This window comes from Canis lupus, chromosome 4 (genome assembly GCF_011100685.1).
Source record: "Canis lupus familiaris isolate Mischka breed German Shepherd chromosome 4, alternate assembly UU_Cfam_GSD_1.0, whole genome shotgun sequence".
Taxonomy (NCBI): Eukaryota; Metazoa; Chordata; class Mammalia; order Carnivora; family Canidae; genus Canis; species Canis lupus.
Window position 1 is genome coordinate 21,557,359 of NC_049225.1, and position 21,155 is coordinate 21,578,513.

At 56.9% G+C, this 21,155-nt stretch overlaps 1 protein-coding gene across 17 annotated transcripts in view; it reads left to right on the top strand.

Annotated features, from left to right (window-relative positions):
• Positions 1-4,020: 4,020 nt before the first annotated feature.
• Positions 4,021-21,155, top strand: part of COL13A1 (collagen type XIII alpha 1 chain) — a 148,649-nt gene continuing 131,514 nt past the window's right edge. For 10 of the 17 annotated variants that reach the window (XM_038534173.1, XM_038534181.1, XM_038534175.1 and 7 more), the window contains exon 1: positions 4,504-4,797. In XM_038534173.1, coding sequence (XP_038390101.1) covers positions 4,504-4,797 — 294 coding nt within the window. Of the gene's footprint in view, positions 4,798-21,155 lie in introns of all 17 variants that reach the window. The other 7 variants (XM_038534174.1, XM_038534187.1, XM_038534172.1 and 4 more) reach the window with 5 other exon arrangements.

The window sequence follows — 21,155 nt, forward strand, 5'->3', positions numbered from 1 at the left end:
GTGAGGTGAGCTGGGGTGGAGGGGAGCTCTTCATGGAGCTGCCAGGAAGCAGCTGGAGGTGGGTGAGTAGTGCTGGGAGTGGGCTAGGGGTTTGTGCTGGAGAGTCATCATCATCCGGGAGCTGACACTGAAACCAAAGCTGGGGAGGGACACGTCTGTCCCAAGCGAAGTGCTCAGCACAGTGACTTTCTATCTTGGACAGACACACATCCCAAAGTGTCAGGGAACTTCTATAAACAGGATGGGAGCCTGGGATTTCCTGTGCCCCTACCCTGACCACAAAGGGCTTCTGACTCTCTAAGGTGGGGAGCCCCTATCTGTGACTCTCAGTTCTTTTACGTTCGAGAGAAGAATTCGAGAGAAGAAACCCAACTCAAACTAGCTTGAGTAGCAACAATTCCTGTAATTGAAAAATGCAGGTATGGACAAGCTTCAGGCACAGTGGACCCAAGAGTTTAAATAACACCTTCGGGACTCAGTTTCTCTGAGTCTCGGCTCGTCTCCATGCTTGCTTCATTTTTAGGCAAGGTCTTTATGGATTGTGGCATGATGCCTCCTGCAGCTCTGGCTGGTACTCTCTTAGAAATCCCCTTGTAGATGCCTGGGTGGTTCAGCAGTTGAGCATCTGCCTTTGGCTTGGGGCATGATCCCGGAGTTCTGAGATGGAGTCCTGCATCAGGCTTCCTGCGTGGAGCCCGCTTCTCCCTCTGCCTGTGTCTCTGCCTCTCTCTCTGTGTCTCTCATGAATAAATAATAAAATCTTAAAAAAAAAAAAATCCCCTGTAGCTGGTCCTTCCCGATCTTAGAAGATAAGAGCCAGGCATGGGGTCAATATCATCGGAGCCACATGGACAGAGAAGAGAGTAAAGGGATCCCCCAGGGGAAACCGAGTCATAGTTATGGAGAGAAGTGAGAATAAGTTCAGGAGATAAAACCACAGGTGTCCAGACTCCCATGGCCTCTACAGGTGATTTCTGATGTGCAGTCAGGTTAAGAGCTGTGGGGAGCACAGCCCAGTGGAGGCTCTGCGACTGCCACCATTGTTGACCCACCCGGGGAGAGGAAAAAGGATCTTTAGGAAGGAATAAAAAGCAAGCTGGAGAGACAAGAGCAGGTGAGACAGCAGGGTCCCAGAAGCCAGGGGGATAAGGGTCTCAGGAAGGGAGAGGTCAATGCTGTCAAAGCCAACAAGCGAGAAGAGGAGTGGGGTTTGTGCACTAAAATCGGCCTTGGAGTGAATGACAGGACTTTCAGGTGCAGAGGGCTGGTGAGGGAAGGGGTGACTTTCTGGCAGGGAGTCTAGCAGGAGCAAATACGTGGAGACAGAAAAACACAGAAAATACTTTAGGAACTGCATGGCCCACCTGCATAGGGGCATTTTTTCTTAGCTTTCCATCCCAATACCCAGCATATCTGTTTTTCTCCGGGAGTATAAGTGTGGCCGCAGAGCAAAGTCAAACTCTTTGGGTTAACGTTGAAAGCCTTCTTCTTGCTACAAACAAGAAATTCTTCTTGAGCCACGGGATCCCTGCCCTTCTTCCTGGGAATCCCCAAATTACTTTCCTGTGGCCCGTGCCCTGTTCTGTGTATTCTCACTGTTGGGCCTCATGTGGCAGTTGTTTTTAAACACATCCAATCTTCTCCCCTGGATTCTGAGCTCCTGGAAAGTAGTCTTTTCAGCCCCGTGCCCCTGGGTCCCAGTCCCCACTTCTGCGGAAAGAGCATTCTAGATAAGCCCGGTTAGTCTGAGCCTGTGGTGAGCAGTGCTTCCCTAGAAAGCAGAATTTTCCAGAACATGCACAGAGAAGGGAAGGGACATCTGGGGATAGGGTCCCCCACTCAGCGGCTACCCTCAGCTCTCAGTCATGGGAAATAGAGGCTGTGACTCATTTGCTTCCTCTTGGAACTGACGTTTCTTTCTGTTTCCCAACCCGGAGCCTAGAAGTGGCTACATGTTGGCTGGCACTAGCAACCCTGAATCCTAAAGAAGTAGTAGGTACCATTGCTGAGGGCCTGCTGGGTGCCAGGTGGGGTGTTGAGCACTTTACCTGCACTCCCCCAAGCTTGACACAACTGTGATTTAGACTCAGGTTTCTCGGGCTCTAGAGTCCCCTGGAGGCCTCCAAGACTCAGCCATGACGTTTGTGATGCTGGTGTCAGTCTTGCCCTGGACCTCCTCCTTGTTTCCAGCCACAGAGGATGCTCCAGCCCCAAATCAAGGGTTTCACCACCCTGGCATTCCTGAGGGCTCCGAACGTCCAGAAAGGGGGAAAGATCAGCCTGCGGAATGCAAGAGGAATGGAACTAGCCCCGCAGTTCAGTCCCTCCATTCTTACCAGCCTGGGGAGTGGGAAGGGGGAGAAGGTAGAGGATCCAAGCCCCTGAATCTCTGGATCCAAATCCCTGTTATCTTAGTGCAGAAATTCTCTGGCGCCCCCTGCTGGTCACCCACACGCGCGTGTTCGCCCCGGGGTTGTCTGTACAGCCCGGTGGAGAGACCTCCAACAGGAGTGGGGAAACTCGGGGTTCCCCACAGGAAGGAAATGCTAGAGCTGGCACTAACCTGGAACCCCTGGCCACCGGCGCTTTCCGCAGCATCACTCTCTATCCCCGTGGTCCCCCATGGGGCTGAGTGACCCAGCCACAACGCTACAGTACAGCCTTGATTCAGTATGAGCGCTGGGTCACCACGCTACTGTCATATGTGCCCCACTGTTAGGTGTGCCTCGATACTCTCTATGAGCTATCAGGCCCCACCAAGTCAATATGCAATGTGAAGTTGGCACACATGTTCTTCTAAAACGGAATCGCAACACTCCTGTCACCCCCACCTGCAATTTCACATCCCCAAGGCCAGCCTTTCACCCCCTGCCCACTGTCACTGGGACGCAGGCTTTCTCCGGGAAGTCAATCCCACCACCTCATTTGCAGGAATGTCAAGAGGTGCAGGGAGATAAGTTCTTTTGGGATACAATATCACTCAAAGTGGGGGAGGTGACAAGAGAGGAAACTACAAAATGCCCTCTGACCACCAGTTATTCTCTACTGGAGCCAAAGAAATGACAGCAGGAGGGAGCGAGGTTAGCTCTAAAGGACTCTTGCACAGGGAGGGAGTCCGAGTGCCCCTGTCAGCATTGCTTACCTCTGATGGCCGGGGTGTTTGGGCGGCTGCTCTGACAGCAGAGGCTTGGGAGGGGTCTCAGATCAGTGGCGGGCAGGAAGGGGAAGGATCAGGACCTGACTCTCAGGTACCTTGGAATGAACCTTTCTGCTCAGTTTTAGTCTCCTCCTTAGGTCTGGGTCCTGAAGAAAACAACAGAAGGCCAGTTCCGCTGCCCCCTGGAGGACTGACTTTTCACCCCAGAGAAAGATGTTAAAGATGTGGTGGGCGGAATGAGCCCCACCAAAGGCTGGGGGTGGGGGCAGCTGCAGGACTCAGGAGGTTCAGAACCCAGCGCGAAACTGGCTTGGGATGGGAGGGAGGGGATGGGACCGAGGCACGTGGACGTGGGAGCAATAGTGACCCAAGGGATTTAGATCGTCCTGCTCAGGATCTGGAGATCCATCCAGGTGCCCCACAATAAGACAGCCAGGCTCCTCGGAGGATCCGGCGGGAAGGCTGCCTTTCAACAACTTTTCAGAAAGCAGAGTGATGCCCGGCCCCATGACTTGGGTGGAAGGCGGAGAGGGCCCTCGGTGTGAATCCGGAGAAAGGGCGAGAAGTAAAGCCCCCGCTCCACTCCACACCCCCTTCCTGCCTATAAATAACCCCGAGTGTCACTTCAAAGGGGACAGGGAGCGCGGGAGAGGGGCTCCCGGGCCGGCCGGTTGGGGCGGCGGGGCCCAGCACACCACGCCCCCCACCCCGGGCGAGTTTGCATAAATAAATAAATCCAAGCCGTCGGCCCCGCAGGAGGTGGAGGAGAGGAGGGGAGGAGGAGGAGGAGGAGGGAGGGGGGTGGGAGAGATTAGTTTGGGAAGTAGCACGGATTGCTCATCCGATCCGTTCAGCCGCAGCTCGTGTGTCAAGTTACAGAGGCGCCGGAATCGGCCCCAGCGCTCCTCGGCCGCGGCCACGACCCACCTCTGCCCATGGGGCCCTCCGCGCGCGCCCCTGCGCCCCGGGACTGAGACCCGCGCGCCGCCGAGACGCGAGACCCCGAGAAGGACGGAGGGCGCAGCGCCGGCCCCGGGACGCCGCAGACGCCCGCAGGGGGAGACCGGGCGGAGAGGGAGCGCCTCCCCGTTCCCCCAACCTTCCTGGACTTGGAACCTTCTGCGAAGGAACTTTCTGCGCACCTGGCTGCACCCCGATTCCCGCCGGCTGCGGGTTCTTCCCGGCTCTCCCCCTCCTGCCGCTCAGTTTTCCATCCTCTGCCGGGAGCCAAGGGAAGGGACATTTCCCCCCCGCCCCTGCCCGCAGCTCGGATCGCGCCTCTGGGCAGCGGCTCCAGCCTTTATTTATTCTATTTATTTATTTATTGGTTCTCAAGACGCGGGGGCATGGCAGCGGAGCGCGCCCGCAAGGCGGCCGCAGCGGGTGCCCGCGGCCCGGGGGAGCCGGGCGCGCCCGCGACGGGGGCGCTGGCGGTGGCGCCGGCGGAGCGCTGCGCGCGGCTGCCCAGCGCGGGGGCGTGCGGGCTGCTGGCGCTGGCCCTGTGCTCGCTGGCGCTCAGCCTGCTCGCCCACTTTCGGACGGCCGAGCTGCAGGCCCGGGTGCTGCGCCTGGAAGCGGAGCGTGGGGAGCAGCAAATGGAGACGGCTATTTTGGGACGAGTCAACCAACTGCTGGACGAGGTCTGTGCTCTTTGTTGCTGGCTTGCGGCCCTCCCGCGGCGCCCCCTCGCGCAGCCTCCAAACTCGAGCCCGGGGCGCGGCCGGGCGCTTGCTCTCCAGGCGGTGCGGTGCGCGCGGGGCCCGCAGGAGCTGTCTGCCGGCGGGGAGGGGGGGCGGGGACCGGGGACCGACGCTGCCCTGCCGGGCACTCGGCATCCTCGCGCCCCCGCCGCCGGCAGGCGCCCCCCGCGTCCCGCGCTGAGAGAGCCTGGCGCGCGGGGCAGGTGGAGGAAGGCAGGGCGCGCGGAGGCTGCCCGGCCCCACTTCCCCCTCCCGGCGCCCCGCCAGGCGGTGCGAGAGCCGCCCAGCGCCCACGCGGCGGGATGTGTGCCCGGTGGCCCGGGCTGAGCCTTGCCGGGCCCCCGCGGCCCTCCCCGTCCATCCCTTGAGGATCAGCGCTGCCTGATTTTTATTGCCACGTTCAGCCGGGAAGAGTGGGTGAGGGAGTGAGTCATCCAAGGGGCTGAGGGGGACAGAAGGGGCCGTCCTTGCAGGGACTGGTGTCCTGGTCCCTGCCCACTGCCCCAGGCCGCTAGGGGACCCAAGTGTGGCTCTCCCTGGTTCAGCAGTCCTTGGGCTCAAACACCTTCTTGTTTCTAAGCCGGGTTTCTTATCCATGGTCCCCATCATCTTATGTTTGTGTGTTTTTTTTCTGGGGAAAGGATGCTGAGTTTAACCCCCTTCTGAAATCTGAAATGTCCTTGAACCTAAGTGGATTAAAAGCCATTAGCGTTTCTTAGCCATGGCACTCTTAGGAGGACATGAAGAGAGCTCACCCTCCCCAGGAACGAGGGACCTGCAGGCTCACTGGTGCCACCCGAGGAAGAGCCTGCCAGTGGGAGGGTGACTCCTGGTGACTTAGGAGGCTCTGGACGGCACAAGGGATGCAGGGCTCAAATGAAGGAGAGCATCCACAGGTGACAGCTGCAGTGGTCTGGGAAGAGGTCCTGGAACGGGCTGGCCATGGAGGGTTTCCCTGTGGGAGAAACTGGAGGGGACCTCTTACTTACTGGGAGGTGGTGTGGAACAGTAAAGAGCAGGGAGGTGGTTTCATCCCTATACTGCTACTTAGAGCCTGTGTGACCTGGAGCAAATACCCTCACCCCTTTGAGCTCCTGAAATGGCAGGTGGCAAGCATTGGAACCCAGCTTGGGGTCGTGGCCATTCTGGCATGACGCTCCAGTTCCCTACAGCCGGCTCCTCTGCGGTTCCACTACCAGGCGAAGGCTGAGAGTTGCCAAAGCAGGTCTCTGGTGTGGTCAAGGAGATGAAGGTCACAGGACCAGAGAGGGTGGCCCCAGTGCAAGTTTACTGATACCAGACGTGCACCCATGGCTGCTGCCAGCAGCTCATTCCCATGCCCTGCCAGAACCCAGGGGACCCAGGACTCTGGCGGGCCACCCACAAGTCCCCTGGGAAGTGTCTGGGCTCAACTGCCTGAGCCAGCGGCCTCTGTCAGCTGTCTGAGAATGCACGCAGGGCTGGCTGGGTGGTGGAGATGGTGTCGGGGCAGTGAGGGCTCCCCCCATGTATCTCAGGGGCCCTGGCTGCTGAGGGGCAAGGATCTGACCCTGGAAGCTCAGCTCAGTGCCTCTCTCCATCCTCTTCCCTCCCTGTCCCCTGCTGCTGGCCAGGGCATGCCCCAGAGCGTGGCTTCCTCGCCCTGAGATTTAGCCATGTCATGTCTCATGCCCGCGGGGCCTGGGGGCTGGGCAGTGTGATTCCTCCTCTGCAAACTGTGGCTTCCTGTGCACCCGCTGACTTCTAGACCTCTCATCTGCCAGAGCATCTGAACTGACCCCCATCTGACAGATGGGGAAACTAAGACCCATGGAGGGGCAGTAGGTTACCCCGGTCACATGGCAAGATCCAGAACTAGAGCCAAAGTTCCTGACCCCACTTCCAGTGCTCTTCACTGTGTCCTGCCACCTTCCTTTGTCCATTCTCAGTCAGTCAGTCAGTCAGCAAACGCTTCCTGAGAGCCAGCTGTGGTTCAGGCACTGTGTGTGCATGTGTGGAGGGGTGGGGGGACTCTTCTGCTCTCCTACACTCGCAGGCAAATAGGGCACAAATAGGTCACCGGGCAGTGACCATGTCATATGAAAAATGCTAGGGTGATGGGAGCAGAGGAGGTCTGGGGAACGTATTAACATGCAGCGTACCTGACAGCAGTGGCTTCCTGGGAAAGTGATTTTCAAGCGAAGTCTTAAAGGGAGACTCGGAGACTTCCAGGCAGAAGGGGATGAGTGGAGGGGCCTTGTTCCAAGGGGCAAAGGGAACGGCTTCTGAAGGTTGGAAGCCAGAGGGAGGGGTTTGCCTTGGGGAACTGAGGTGGAAAGTCTGGCTGGAGAGACCCAGGGCCCCTTAGAGACGGTTAGGTCTATGTGAGAGCACTGGGGAGCCATGGAAGGGCTGGAGGGGGGGCGGCTGTGTCCCTGGAGTGGGAGGGAGAGCAGGGCAGAGCAGGAAGGCCAAACAAGAGGCTGGCACAGGCCACAGGGGGCTGAGGCTGGGACTGGACTGCAGGGAGGGACAGGATGGGGTGAACAGGGACGATGGCTGCAGGGGGGTCACTGGGGGCAGTAGCAGAGGGCCCTGGAGCCAGAGGGAGGTCTGGTCCTGTGGGTGGAGGTGTGGGCAGCCTCCTCTGTGGGGAGGTGGCCCTGGAAGGCACCCCCCTGGGTGGGGCCTACGGGCCCAGGCTTCAGGGAGGGACACTCTAAGGGCTGCACCATCCAGTACAGTTCCACCGTGACTCATTATAGTAACTAAAATCAAATAAAATTGAAAGTTCAGTTGATTTCAATAAAATTGAAAAATGTCGCACTAGCCACATTTCAGGTCGGTGCTCAAGAGACGCCCAAGGCTAGTGGCTACCAGTTGGGCAGTGCAGATATAGAGCATACACATCATCAGAGAAAGTTCTGTGGGACAGCTCTGCCCTAGGAGGGAGCTACTTCTGGGCCAGGAAAGGTGTGCTCCTCCAGGTCTGAGCAAAGGGCAAAGGTGCGGATGGGGAGAAGCCGAGAAGTGGGACCGGGGCCCCCAGTGAGAAGAAAAGGCAGAGGAGAGCCGGGGAAGTGGTTTCCTTAGCAGCGTGATTCCGTGACATTACATACAGACAATTCCTGCTCCAAAGGGCACACAGACACCCCGTGAGTGTAGGCGCCCCAAACCCAGGATGCCAGCAGGGCTTTGGCAGCCGTGTGGCCTTCAGCAAGCCACGCCATTCCCCTGAACCTCAGGCTCCTTCTCTGACCCCCTCTTGGGTGCGCACAGGAGAGTCTGGGGAGATGGCAGATGGGAGGATGCCCTAGGAAGTGCCGCCACCAAAGGCCCTGCCCCGGTCCCAGGCCCATATGAGGGCTTCCAGAAGGCTCCCTGGGCTCTGGAGCAGGCAAGCTGTCTTGGAGCAGAGGAGGAAGGGCATTGAACAGGGCCGTCCTGGTGAGACATGCAGCCCAGGCGTCGGCCTGGAGGCAGGAACCCAGGGGCACGTGCACGCCACCCATCCCAGCGGGGAATGCGGCCTGCTGGGCAGAGACGAATCTGAGAAGCAGGCGGAAGGCCAGGCCGAGGGAACCCAGTGGGAGAGGAGCTGGAAAGGAGGCCGGCCAGAGGCAGATGCCGGCAGAAGGCCTGGATCTGAGGGGCCTGGCCACCCAGCGGAGGCTCAGAGGGGAGAGAGGAGCATGGGGGCGGGGCGCCAGCTTATGGGGAGCTGGTAGTGTGGCTTCCAGACCTCAGGCCCCAACTCTTCCCCTGTTGGTGCCTCTCTCCTGGGCTGGGACCCTTAATGAGCGCTCCAGCTGCCTGTTGCTTGATTTGCTTGCTGTAAAGAAAGAAACTGGTATGTCCCAAATGGAGGAAATCAGATGTCACCCGGGGCTGGGCAGAGGGTGTGCATGAAAGAGAAGGGACTGGAGGTTAAAATAGCCAAATCCAGGCCAAGCGGGAGCAATGGTGTCAGCAGCCGTTGGGCATTGGGGGGTGCTGAGCAGATTCCCCTTCCCTGACAGTAGGAGTAACGCCCCCCCCATGGGAACGGCTCGTGTTTATGTGGTACATACAGCAGCCGGTGCTGTGTGCGAGGCCTCTTTCAGTCCTCACAGCCTCCCTAAGGGACTGATGCTCTCATTGTCCCATTTTACGGATGAGAAGACTGATGTCACTGTACCACCCCACCCTCCCACTCCGCTCTCTATGATCCAATCCTTTGGGTGTTAAGGGCATTTTCCACCTCTAGGAATTTCCTGATGGTGGTGTGGGGGTGGGGTGGGGGCTGAAACTTCCAGGCTAAAATGTTGAGGAACCCCAGGCAGACTCTCTCATCCCTAAACATAACAATGCCAACCACTGTAACAGGAATGGCTCACATTTATAGGGTGTAGACAGGGGCCTTTTATTGTGTGTTTTTTTTTCCAGAGGAGCATTCAGGGGAGAGATCAAAGCAGTGTCTGCAAGACTGGGGCTCCGGATGGGGGAGTCCCATCTCAGTCTCCTATGGTTGAAATGCTGGAAAGAGGACAGGAGCGGGGTCTTCCAGGGGACGTATGTGCTCCTGGGGGCGTAGCCTGTAGATCACAGCAGCCTGGGCCTCAGTCATCAGACAAACCCCGAGTCCAGGTGCCCTCACATGCAGCCAGCCATGCAGCCAGCCACTGTGTCTGACTCCGCATGCAGTAAGTGCATGAGCGGTCTTGTGGGAGTTAAGGGAGGGAAGATCCTCAGAGCCTCTCAGTCCCAGCCCCCTCTCTTACAGATAAGAAAACAGGTCTGGAGGCTCCGAAACCAGGTTCCACACCACACCTTCTCCCTTCCAGACTATAATTAATTGTCTGATCAAGTGGTGGCAAAGACGCTGCTTGCGTGCTCTCCACTCCCCAGTCCCTGGCCTCAGCAGGCATTGTTAATCAATTGCGGCACACTTTCTCTTTAAGCTCGTGCTACCACACAATGCACAGATTGAAAGTCTAGTGCGGCTTCAGAATCCTTCTCAACACTTCTCCGGGAAACGACCATTAACTTGTGAGAGTTGGTGTTCTTGATCTTGACTCTCAGTTAAAAGAAAAATACAGAGCGATATTTATTACAGATAATGCCAGGGAGAGTTGTTAATGTTTTACAGGTTCTCCAAAGATCTTAAAACTAGCAGGTAGCTCCGGACCAGACTGAGGACCTCATTAAGTCGCCAACCCTCCTAGGAGGGTGGCGGGAAAGTCAAAGCATCTGAGACAAGATGCCGTCTGCCTTGAGTAATGTCTCACCATTTGACGCTCTCAGAAAGATGTCTTTTTTCCCTTACTCCTAATCATCTTCAGCTTGCCCCGGTGCCCTCTGGAAAGCCTTCCTCAGACCACTCCAACCCAAAATGGGCTCTCTCCCTGCTCTGACTTCCTGCAGAACTTGCAAAGTAAGTGTAGACGTGGTCTGTGCTGCCTTCTCTTGTCCCAGAACCACGGCAGTCATTCCTAACCCCTGAACACATTCCCCGTGAGCCTAGGTGGGCCTCAGGATCCTTCTCAACACAGCACTCCAGACTGCCCCGCCCCGTCTATTAGAGTCAGTGTGCGGGGAGCATCTATTTGCCATCCGTGGCTCGGCCCCAAGTGCATCGTGCAGCCAATTCTCTCCATTGCTTTTAAATATCCTGTCTCTGCAATGGATCACACACGATCCCATGGCGGGGTTAAGGGCTCACTGCCTCCAGGACCTGGACTGAGCCTAAGCGCAGCGTGTAGACCACCCTTAGTACTTCGTCGCTGGCTTAAGGTCCCTCTGCTAGAGGCTGGTGAAGCCGGCTCAGTTGGCTGCCCTGCTCACACCCCCAGCCCCAGACCCTGCGGTGTGCTCAGCGTCTGCTCAGGGGTGCGCCCTGGAGGTGGGTGTCTCACAGCGACCAGCAGAAGAGGAAATGATTAGCTCCTCCTAAGTCAGGGCTGCCTCCTGGGGCAGGCTGGGAGAGTGGGGCTGGTTCAGTGTGCTGTGTCCCCACCTGGACAGAGCAGCTGAGGGCGTCCATCCCCTCCCGTCCCCTCCCATCCCCTCCTCCCCACGGTCAGGAGCTTCCTCTTCACCTGCCCAGGCTGCCCGGCACATTCCTGGTTTGGGCAAAACAGTGAATTGGGCAAGTCCACGGCATGTGTTGTCACTTGAACCTCTGCCACTCACTGGTTGTGTGACCTGAGCTTCAGCGTCCCGATCTGGAAAATGAGGACCGCAACATCCTCCTCACAGGTGGTTGCGGGATTAAATGAAATCATTCAGTTATTAGCAGCTACAATCATGACCACCTGCCTCAGCATCAGAGGAGGAGGTAAGACGGGGTTGTACCTTGCCCCTAAGTTTTATTATTAGCTAGTATTTACTAGTATTTATGGAGCACTGTTCAAAGATTTCTACCATCTTTTAATTCATTTAATTCTCAAAATGATCCTCTGAAGTGGTTAAAGATTTATAATTTTTTTCAATTTTATATTTTATATTCCTACAGAAGAGACAAATGGAGGCCCAGAGAAGTTAAGAGACTTTCCCCAGGTCACACAGCTAGTGAGTAGCAGAGCCAGGCCTTGAACCCAAGCAGTGTGGCCCCAGAGCTGGCACTCTAAAGCCACTAGTATACACCATCTGTATAAAGTGCCAAACCCTACTAAGTCAGCTGAGGCAGGTCATACAGACCAGGGGCTAGGGACCTGTTCAGTCTGGTTCAGCTCCCTCAGGGGTGGTGTTGACTAAACTGACTTGGGATCAGGCCTGCGTTACCATCTTTGCTGTAAGATGACACAGAGGATACTGCTTGTGACATCAGGCCTCGGTGAGGAGGAGTCAGGGAAATCCCCGTCCAGCCTTGGTTTCCAGAATGCTTGACTTCCCAGGAGGGATGGATCGGCTCTTGTCTCTCGGGCACTTAAAGCTTAGCACCAAATCTGGGTTTCAGCCCGTGATACCGGCTAGTCCTCCAGCAGAAGTTTCTGTGTAAGCGCCAATCCCAGTTCCTGTTTATCACCCTGCCCTAGCTTATTCGTTGTTCCCCTTACTTGCAGCCGCTTTACGGTGTAATACGTGTCTGGCTGCCTGTCTGTGCAGCCACCTGAATGTCTCTTTTTGGAGAAAGACAGGGGTAGAAGCTCTGTAGCAACTGAACTCTTTAAAGATTTGTATTTATTTGAAAGAGACAGAGAGAGAGAGGGGCGGGGGAGTGATAGACCATGAGCAGGGTGGAGAGAGAGAAGCAGACTCCTCGCTGAGCAGGATGCTTGAAGCGTGGCTCGATCCCAGGACCCCAGGATTGTGACCTGGGCCTCAGGCAGATGCTTAACTGACTGAACTACCCAGGCATCCACAACTGGACTCTTTAAAGTTACTCTCATATCTGCACACGCTCGAAGACCTGGCCCTGGCTACAGAGTGTCAGCTGGGAGCAACACACCGAGGCTGACCCCCTCCCCTAAATCCCGAAGTGAATGCCATGGGTAGGGTCTTGCAGTGGGGTGTTTAACAAGCATGGCTGGAAGCCCCTGAGACAGAGAAAGACAGACTTTAGGGGCATCCCACGCGACTGAACCCAGACCCCTCACCTGGGTCCCAGACAGTGCCGAGAAGCTGGTGCCGGCAGGAATGAGGGTCACGATGAGGTGTCCGTAAAAGTGCTACCACACAATGCACAGATTGAAAGTCTAGGGAGCTTAAAGAAGGAGGTTGGTTTGGGATTTGGGGTTTGGGGTTTGGGGTTTGGAGTTTGTTTTGGTTTTGAAAAATAAAATCAACTGAGGGTTTGCCCTCCAGGAGGAAGGTTTCAGAAGTCTCAGGAATCTTCTCATGTCTTTTAGTTGCATGATGTCCCTTTCAGAAGCAGCTTGTTGAGTCCTCAGTAAATAAAGGAAGTCAGCAGGCTTCTTCAAGGGAAACTGAGGCCAGGATCTCAGGAGGGCCTGGGAAGGCTGGGGCAGACAGGGGTCCCTGGCTCTCTTGGGTGTTGTCTGTGCCGCCAGCAGACCCTGGCAGCAGCTCCCTGTGGACACGCCCCCCACCCATCTGCACACCAAATGCCCCTTGCCCCCGGGTGGGGGCCTCCCTGCAGAAGATTCTTGGTGGCCGAAAGGGTGGGGATCAGGCTGCTGGCAGCAGGGGCTCCCCTTCAAAGGGCAAGCCACACACGAAGGGGAGGAACTGCCTGCCTGAGAGGCTGGGCACAGCCTTCCAGGGGCACACGGAGCCCCTGTCTCCTGTGCTAGAGCCTGTTGTGGGTCTTCCTGAAGCCACATGGCTAGAGTCCACATGGCCTGGGCTTTGTCAGCCTCCCTTCCTCTCCTCCCCACTCACGCCCACCCCAGCCTCTGGCCTTCCCAGCGCCCTGGCCCAGCCTTGGTCTCCCCTTCACTCAGCCCCTCTCCTGTCCACCCCGCCCTCCTGCACGGGGCTCACGCCTCTCTGTTAAGTTACGGGGAGGCCTTAGGGCCCCCTGAGGACACATCTTCCCCAAGAAGGCTGTTGCAGGGTCCAGGGGTCTGCAGTCCTGCAGGTGCTTGTTCTGCTGCAGATGCCCCGGGAAGGTGCCTCTTAAGCCATCACTGCGAGGTGTTCCGCATCAGGTCACACTCTGGCAAGGTGGCCCGTGGGGCAGGACGGGAGGGGGGACCTCTGGGGACAAGGTTGCAGAGAGGGGGCTGGTTCAAGGGGCATTAGCTAGGGCTCTTCCAGGAAGAGCTTGGTCCCCATGAGCTGCCATTTGCAGTTTCCTAAGGGTAGAGGGAGACTCCGCGATGTGGGAGGTGAGAGGATGGTCCTGCCACCTCCAGCCTCTCCCCACTCTGTAGAACCAGAGTGTTGGGAGAAAGGGAGCTATGAACTATACCCGGGAATCGCCCTGACAATATCCTTGGTTCTCAGGCTTACATACCCACAGTGACAGGGAGCTCACTGCCTGCTGCAACTGACTGTTCTGGCTGCAATGGCTGTGTTCTTCATCTTGTCAGAGCAGCAGGCCCATCTCTACACCCACCATCCCACCCCTTCAGTATGTCTTGAAAGCACCTCAAACTCAATATGCAGGAAGCCCTCCCCTCCCCGGCACCCCTTCATTTGAGGAGGCATTGGCCCCTGGCTATACCTACTCCAGGCCCCGCTGCCTGCGGACCTGTCCCCTTCTCTCCATCACTGCTTGCCCTACCCCAGTGGGGCTGCCCACAGTCACCTGGGCCGTGGCAAGAGCCTCCTAACACACCTGCTCCCCCTCACCCTGCCCCATCCCTTTCAGCATCTGCACAGCAGCCGGGGTGATCCTTTTAAAAGCTCTAAATACAATCACCACAACCCCCTAATTACAAGTCTTCAGTAACTTTCCATTGTTCTCAGGCCAGAGACCAAATTGCTTAATGCGGTCCCGGAGGCCTGAAGGGCTCAGCCCTTGCCCCCCTCTCTTGCCTCATGGCTCCCCTTCCCTCATGTTCCGAGTCCAGCCACACGGCCCTATGCAGTCAGACCTAGGAGCACAGGCTCTGGAGCCAGATTGCCGCTCTAAGTTACTGGCCATGTGATGTTGGGCGAGTTGTTTAACCTCTCTGTGCTTTGGGTTGTACCTCTAAAAAATGGGGTGATGATAGTAAAGAGTGCCTCCCTCTGATTGAGTGTTGTTCTTAGAATTTAAAAAGGTAAAACAAGTGCTTTGAGCAGAGCCCGGCCTTCTAGTAATAGGTACGGCAGTCTCCTGGAAAGGGCCAGAGCCATCCCCTCGCGCCCATCACAGGTGTGCAGTGCAGGGACCGGGCTTCCTGGTTCAGACCCGGCCTCTGCCCCTCCTGGCTGCAAGTCAGCCCCTGCTCTCTCTGTCTCGGGTTCCTCGTTCATGAGTGAGTTGCTGCGAGTGCTGTATGGATTCCTCGATGCTGGACCCCTGCCTGTCCATAAGAAGCGCATTACGGTGTCAGGGCTCAGCTGTTTCCCTGCACCTGGGCTCTCACCTTGGTTAGTTGCTGGTGACTCTCAGGTCTCAGCCCTGCCGTCACTTCCCCACAATGAACCAGCCTGGACAGCCTCACCCCTGCCCGCCCAGAGCCTGATGACAGTGGCTGCAGAGTTCTCGTTGCTGTGTGCGGTTTGTAGACTGTTGTCCGCCGGCCTGGCAAATAAGCTCCAGAGTCTGGTCCCGCGTGTCCTGGCATTTGCGTGGCCCTGGCATGCGAGGATGCTCAACAGCCACTTGCTGAAAGGAGGGAAGGAGGGAAGAGGCTCCTGGCTTCCACTCCAGCACTCTCACCCCGGCCCATCCTGCTCTGTGTAGGGGACCCTGCTTCATCCTGCACCAGACCCGGAGACAATCCCAGGCCCCTTGAACCTTTGGCTATAGGCCCCATGACCACCTGGCTCCCCCTCACGTCTACATAGTTCCAGGGCCCCCCTGCTTGACTCCCTGAGGCAGCAGCAGGGCGGAGAGTAGCTGAAAGGAGGGACTTTCTCATATGAAGGCTGGAAGCTCACACAGGGGCATTCACCTCCTTCCCCTGGCTTTTTCTGATCCGCAGAGCCTGGAGCAACACTGCTCTGTGGTTCTGGTGAAAGAGGGGGGCAGAGGGAGCCCGTGGCATCTGGCGGCCCTTTGGGCCCCTGTTTCATAGTCCTGGGAGTCTGTGATCGGATGCCAGGTCTGTTGCACAAAGAGAATTGTGGAGGGAGGAAGAAGACAGCTCCCCAGGCACACCCCATGGCACCCCCGCCCGGCCCCCAGAGCAGAAGGGGCGAGTCCAGTTTGGGTGGATGTGGGTTGAGCGTCTCAATTTCCTCCGTTTTGATTTCCCCACACTGATCTGCCTGTGCTCCGGGGCGTGCAGCCGCCCATGGGCCTGACCCCTCAACAAAGCCCATCTGTGGGGCCAGCCCCCTCCTTCCATCCCTGCGATTAGGCCCATGGGCCGGCTCCCCACAGCTTCTGTCCTGCGTCTGCGCCTTTGCTCCTCACCTGAATGCCCTCCTCTCCCATCTCCATCTATCCAAATGCTGGCGAAGCCCAGGCCCAAGCCCACGTCCCCCTTAGCACCACAGAGATGGGTGCTGGGAGGCAGACCTCAAAGTGATTAATTCAGTTCAAGTGTGGATCAAAACAGCAGACCAGGCCCTGCCCTCCAAAAACTGGCTCAGTCTCTACCAGGGCACCAGCCCAGTAGCAGGATGGCCCAGGGTAATGAAAAGGGCTCGAGCAGATGGGATCAAGCACCACTCTGTGCCAGGCATTGTAACCAGACACTGGCGTAGGGACTGGAGCTTTGCTCAGTGGGGTCATTGCAGGGGGCAGATCCTTCTTTGACTTCTAGTCATCAAGGTCAAAGGGTGGGCTGCGGACAGGACCCTCACTCACCCTCCCTCTTCCCAGGAAAGGGGTTCAGAGTTTCCCAGGAACAGGGCCATGGCAGGAAACTTGACCACCTCTCTGCAGCAGTGCCCGGGGCCTGGCCGGCCTCACGGGGCAGATGTGGGGAGACAGTCCTGCCACCAGCTCAAGAGAGAAGTGGCCTTCGCCTGGCCACCACCATGAAAAACAAGCTAGCATAGCAGCTGCTCACTGTTCTTCACATCTGGACACTCTCTCTTGCTTTTTGATCTCATTTCATTTTATCCCATCCTGTGTAGTCCAGTGGATAACCCAATATTAGTCCCATTTTGTAGATGACGAAATCGAAGTCCAGAGGGATTGTATCTCTTGCTCAGTACTCAGTGGGAGGGCTGGGAACTAGACCCCAAGGTCCTGGCACTCCCTAATGCAGTGCAAGCCCATATTGACACAGCCATGCTCTGCGTGTAGTGGACGCCTCAGCAGAGTTTGAGGCCATCTGTGCTAACCTAAGATAGAGTCCTACCACAGTCACCAAGGGCAGGTGGGTTCTAATAGGAGTCATATGCTAATATCAAAAATTAATTATTAGGGGCACTTGGGTGCTCAGTGGTTGAGTGTCTGCCTTCAGCTTAGGCTGTGATCCCTGGATCCCGGGATCGAGTCCCACATCGGGCTCCCCACAGGAAACCTGCTTCTCCCTCTGCCTGTCTCTGCCTCTCTCTGTGTCCCTCATGAATAAATAAATAAAATCTTTTTTTTTTTTAAGTAGTCTCCACATGGAGCATGGAGCCCAACAACATGGGGCTTGAACTTGTGACCCTGAGATCAAGAACTGAGCTGAGTCAGATGCTTAGCCAACTGAGCCACTCAGGCAACCCAAATAAAATCCTTTAAAAAATTACTTATTAAAGGACATTTTCCACCAAAATACTTAGCACAGTCCCTGACATATGCTGCTCAATACGTGTAGCTATTATTAACATTAACTTATTGTATAATTCCTCCTGGTAAATGCTTTATGGTTTCCAAGGCCCTTTCTACAGCAACACGTAGGCAGTTGGCGGTGGGGGGGGAGGGGGGACAACAGCCCCATTTTACAGATTGTCCCAGAAGGGAGGTACCGGAGTCAAGGTCACAGTGTGGAGTACAGAGCTCACCTGCTCTGGACTCCATCCTCCACACCGGGACTTGGCCCACCCACATACTACAGAGACCCAGGTAGAGCCTGAGCCCTTTAAGAGCCCCAGGACCAAGCACAGGGAGGGAGTGGCCCCGAAACCTAAGGCCAGGCCTCTCTGCATTCTCTGGGGGAAGTGAGTAGCCGCCTGGCATTTTCTCTTTGATACTGATACAGGCATTTTAATAGCTGCGAAGAGCAGGCGGGTGCTGTTTCGGCTCTGGCCATGTGGGGCATTCCAGGAGGCCCCGGCCGCCAGCAGGGGTGGAGCAGGAAGGCGGCTAGGGGTCCGCACCGGGGGCCTTAGAAGGTTTTCCACCCACCCCTGAGCCTCAGCCTGGGCATGTCTCACCAGGAGTCTCAAACTCAGACACCTAAGGGGGCCAGGCTGGTGGCCCCAGTAGGTGAAGCTGGCCAGGGGGACGGGGCAGCACATGCCCACCTAAAAGGGGCAGCCAACACTCAGCACCTGTGCCCAGGCATCACTATGGCCCGGTGTTCCCAGAACCCCCCACTGTACAAGAGGAACCAGAAATCCAGATCTTTATGTGAAATCTCCCAATCTGTAAGCAACTGCCATTCATTGAGCACCTACCATATGCCAGGCCTTGTTCTAGGCACTGGGGATACGGCAGTGAATAAAACAGACCAAAATATCCATCTCCTTGTGGAGCTTGCCTTCTAGAGATCGGGGTGGATAGTAAGCACGATAAATGAGCCAACAAAACAAAATCCAGAGGGAAAAAAGGTAAAACAGGGAGGAGGGATAGTAAGTATATTGCAGGAGGGCACCAGGGCAGAGGAGGCCTCCCTGAGAGCGAGTCGGTGGTTAGCCAGGAAAAGAACACCCTGGGCAGCCAGGCCAGCACGTTCAAAGGCCCTGAGGTAGGAGGAAGCCTGGCATGTGCAGGAGTATCTAGGAGGCCTGTGTGGGCCCCCTGGCGGTCGTAGTGGGTATGTTCTGTGGGGCAAAGGCAGGGGGACCCATCAGAAGATTGTGGCCGTGACTGGGCCAGAGATGACCAGGCTTGCACTGGGTGTGATGGGGAGGTGGGTAGTGGGAAGGAGTCAGATCTGAAGGAGTCAGACTTTCTGGATGTGTCCAGAAAGTAGAGAGCAGGAGTTGCTGACCAAATGGGCATGGAATGAGAGAGAAGGAGGCATCACGGAGGGTCTCGAGGGTCTGGCAAGATGGAAGAGTGGCGAGGAAGACAGCAGAGGGGGCAGGCCCGGGGGACTGGGCACAGAACATGAGGGGCCTGGTTTGGCCGAGCTAATTTTGAGATCCTATCAGCAGAGATGTCAAGCAGGCAGCTGGCTCCGTGCATCTGGTTGTGGAGGAAGATCCAGGTTAGAGGTGCAGGAAGGGTGGCATCGTCCTGTACAGATGGTGCTGAAGACATGAGGCAGGGTGAGAGCCCCCGGGAGCCAGAGCAGGGAGGAGAGTGGTGAGGCTGGGCCCTGCGGTCTCCGCATGGATAAAAAGGAACCGGGGGAGAAGGCGAGGGAAACTGAGCCAGGGGCTTCCTGGCTGCCAAGTGAAGAGAGTGGGTCAGGGAAAGGAGGGACCAGGCTGAGATGAGAGGGACCGTCCCCTGGGCTTAGTGACACCGAGGTTGCCCGTGACCTGGGGGGTAGCACTTGGCCGAGGGCTGGGAAGAGCCTGGCGGGAGTGCTCCCACAGAGACGGGAGGAGTCGGCCTGGGAGAGAGCCTGATCAAGACAGGATTTTCCTTTTCCTTTCTCTTGCATGGTGGGAGGATCACCAGCGTGTTTGCCCCATGACTCTGTCAGGAGTGGGTGAGCCGCCGCTACACCCCCCACCCCGAAGCCTGTTTGTGTAAATATGTCTTTATGGGAACACAGCTGTGCTTGTTCAGTTTGTGTTTTTTCTTGTCTTTCTTTTTTTTTTTTTTTTAAGATTTTATTCATTTATTTGAGAGAGAAAGAGCAAGAGAGCACGAGCGGGGGGTGGGGGGCAGGCAGACGCAGAGGGAGAAGCAGGTTCCCCGCTGAGCGGGGACCCCGACATGGGGCTCGATCCCAGGACCCCGAGATCATGACCTGAGCCAAAGGCAGACGCTTCACCGACTGAGCCACCCAGGAGCCCCTGGTTTTCATGTTTTCTGTGGCTGCCTCTCACCCCAACGGTAGAGCTGAGGGGTTGTGTCGCCCTGTGGCTCGCATGGCCTGAAATATTCACTAGCTGGCCCTTTACAGAGAAGACTGAGCCTGATGCGAGCCTAGAGGAGGATGGAGTCCAGAGGAGGCCACTGCTGCTGCAGGCCTGTGGGGAAGGCCTGCGCGCAGGTGGACGGCTGGCCAACGGGGAGGAGCGGAGAGAAGGGGCAGGTGCGGTCACAGGGCCGCTTTGCCTGGTGCAGGAGCCCCTGGCAGACCTCGTCTGCTTGCTTTTTTCTCAGGGCCATCAGCTGACAGGGACGTGGGGGGAGGAGCACTGGGGTTGGGAGGGTGGAAAGTGGGAGAAGCAGGGGCAGTGAGCTGAGCTGATGGGACCAGGGAGACACTGGGTGCCTGCCTGCTGGGCTCTCCTCGGGATCATGGTGGTGAATGAAAGCGAGGCCCGTTGGCAAGGCCTGCATGGTCACCCCAGCACCTACCTGGTGCTAGAGCTTTATGGCTGTCGAGAAGCCATGGAAATGTCAAGGGTCTGTGTCACTATAAATTCAGGCTCTGCCAGAGAGGAGGACAATGATGGAGAAATATTTATGGGGAGGGGGGACGTGGGGGGAAGCTGGCCTCCTAACCGCTGCACACGCCAGGGACTTCAGCATTCTGGTTGAGGTCAATAACCGTGAGCCGCGGGACCGCTCCCCCTCCCACCCCCCACCATGGCCAGGTTTACCTGTGAAATCACTCACTTCAAAATGCTGGAAAGAAATTCAATGGAAACAAAAAAAATCACCGTAGGAAGCAAATAAAATCTATCGAAAGGCCAGTTTGGCCCTAGAGCTCCCAGGTTCTAATTGTGACTCTAGCACCTGAGAGTGAGGTGTTGTACCTACGTCTGACCCTGGCCAGGTTAGTCTCCCTGCACCCCTGCCCCCGCCTTGCACCTCGGGTTCCTCACCTGTAACACGAGTATCACAAGAGCTAACATCTGTTGTGTGCCTCCCCGGTGTCAGACACTTTTCCTTCTGTGCATCGACCTTTCCAGTCCCCCCGTTAGCCCAGTGAGGCAGGGACTTTAATCTGCCCAGGGTCTGAGAACTGCCTATGAACCCAGGCAGCCTCTCCCCAGAAGTGTCCCTTGCAGCCCCCGTGCCAGCGTGGCCCTCCCTGGGTGGCTCAGTGCACTGCCCTTTGAAAGGCAGGGGGCCCGGGCGCTGGTGCTTACAGCCGTGTGTCTGTCCGTTCGCCACCAGGATAATGGCAGCTCCTGGAAAGCAGGAGATGCTCTGGTCTACTTGTTTATGCTTCCTTAGGGCCTTTCTGATGGGTCCAGTGATTTGCAAAGAAGAGGTTCGATGGAGAGGCAGGTGGCCGGCCCTCAGCCCCCATCCCTACCCCTACCCAGACCTGCCTGTGCCTGGCTGTGAGGGACATCAGGAGAACAGTCACTGTCCCTGATGCTGGGATCAATCAGGAGCCCAGACCTAGACAGGAAACAATTAGCAGAGAGCCGAGAAAAACAGGTCATTGTGCCCATGATTGTGGGGTGCAGGAAGGCCACAACTGGTTTATAGGGCCCTGGGGTTGGGGTTAATTTCTTTAAGAGCACTCCGAAGACATCAGACACTGAGATTCCCTAGATGGGACCTTCTCCATCTGCTTCTTATTACACAGACGCCCGTG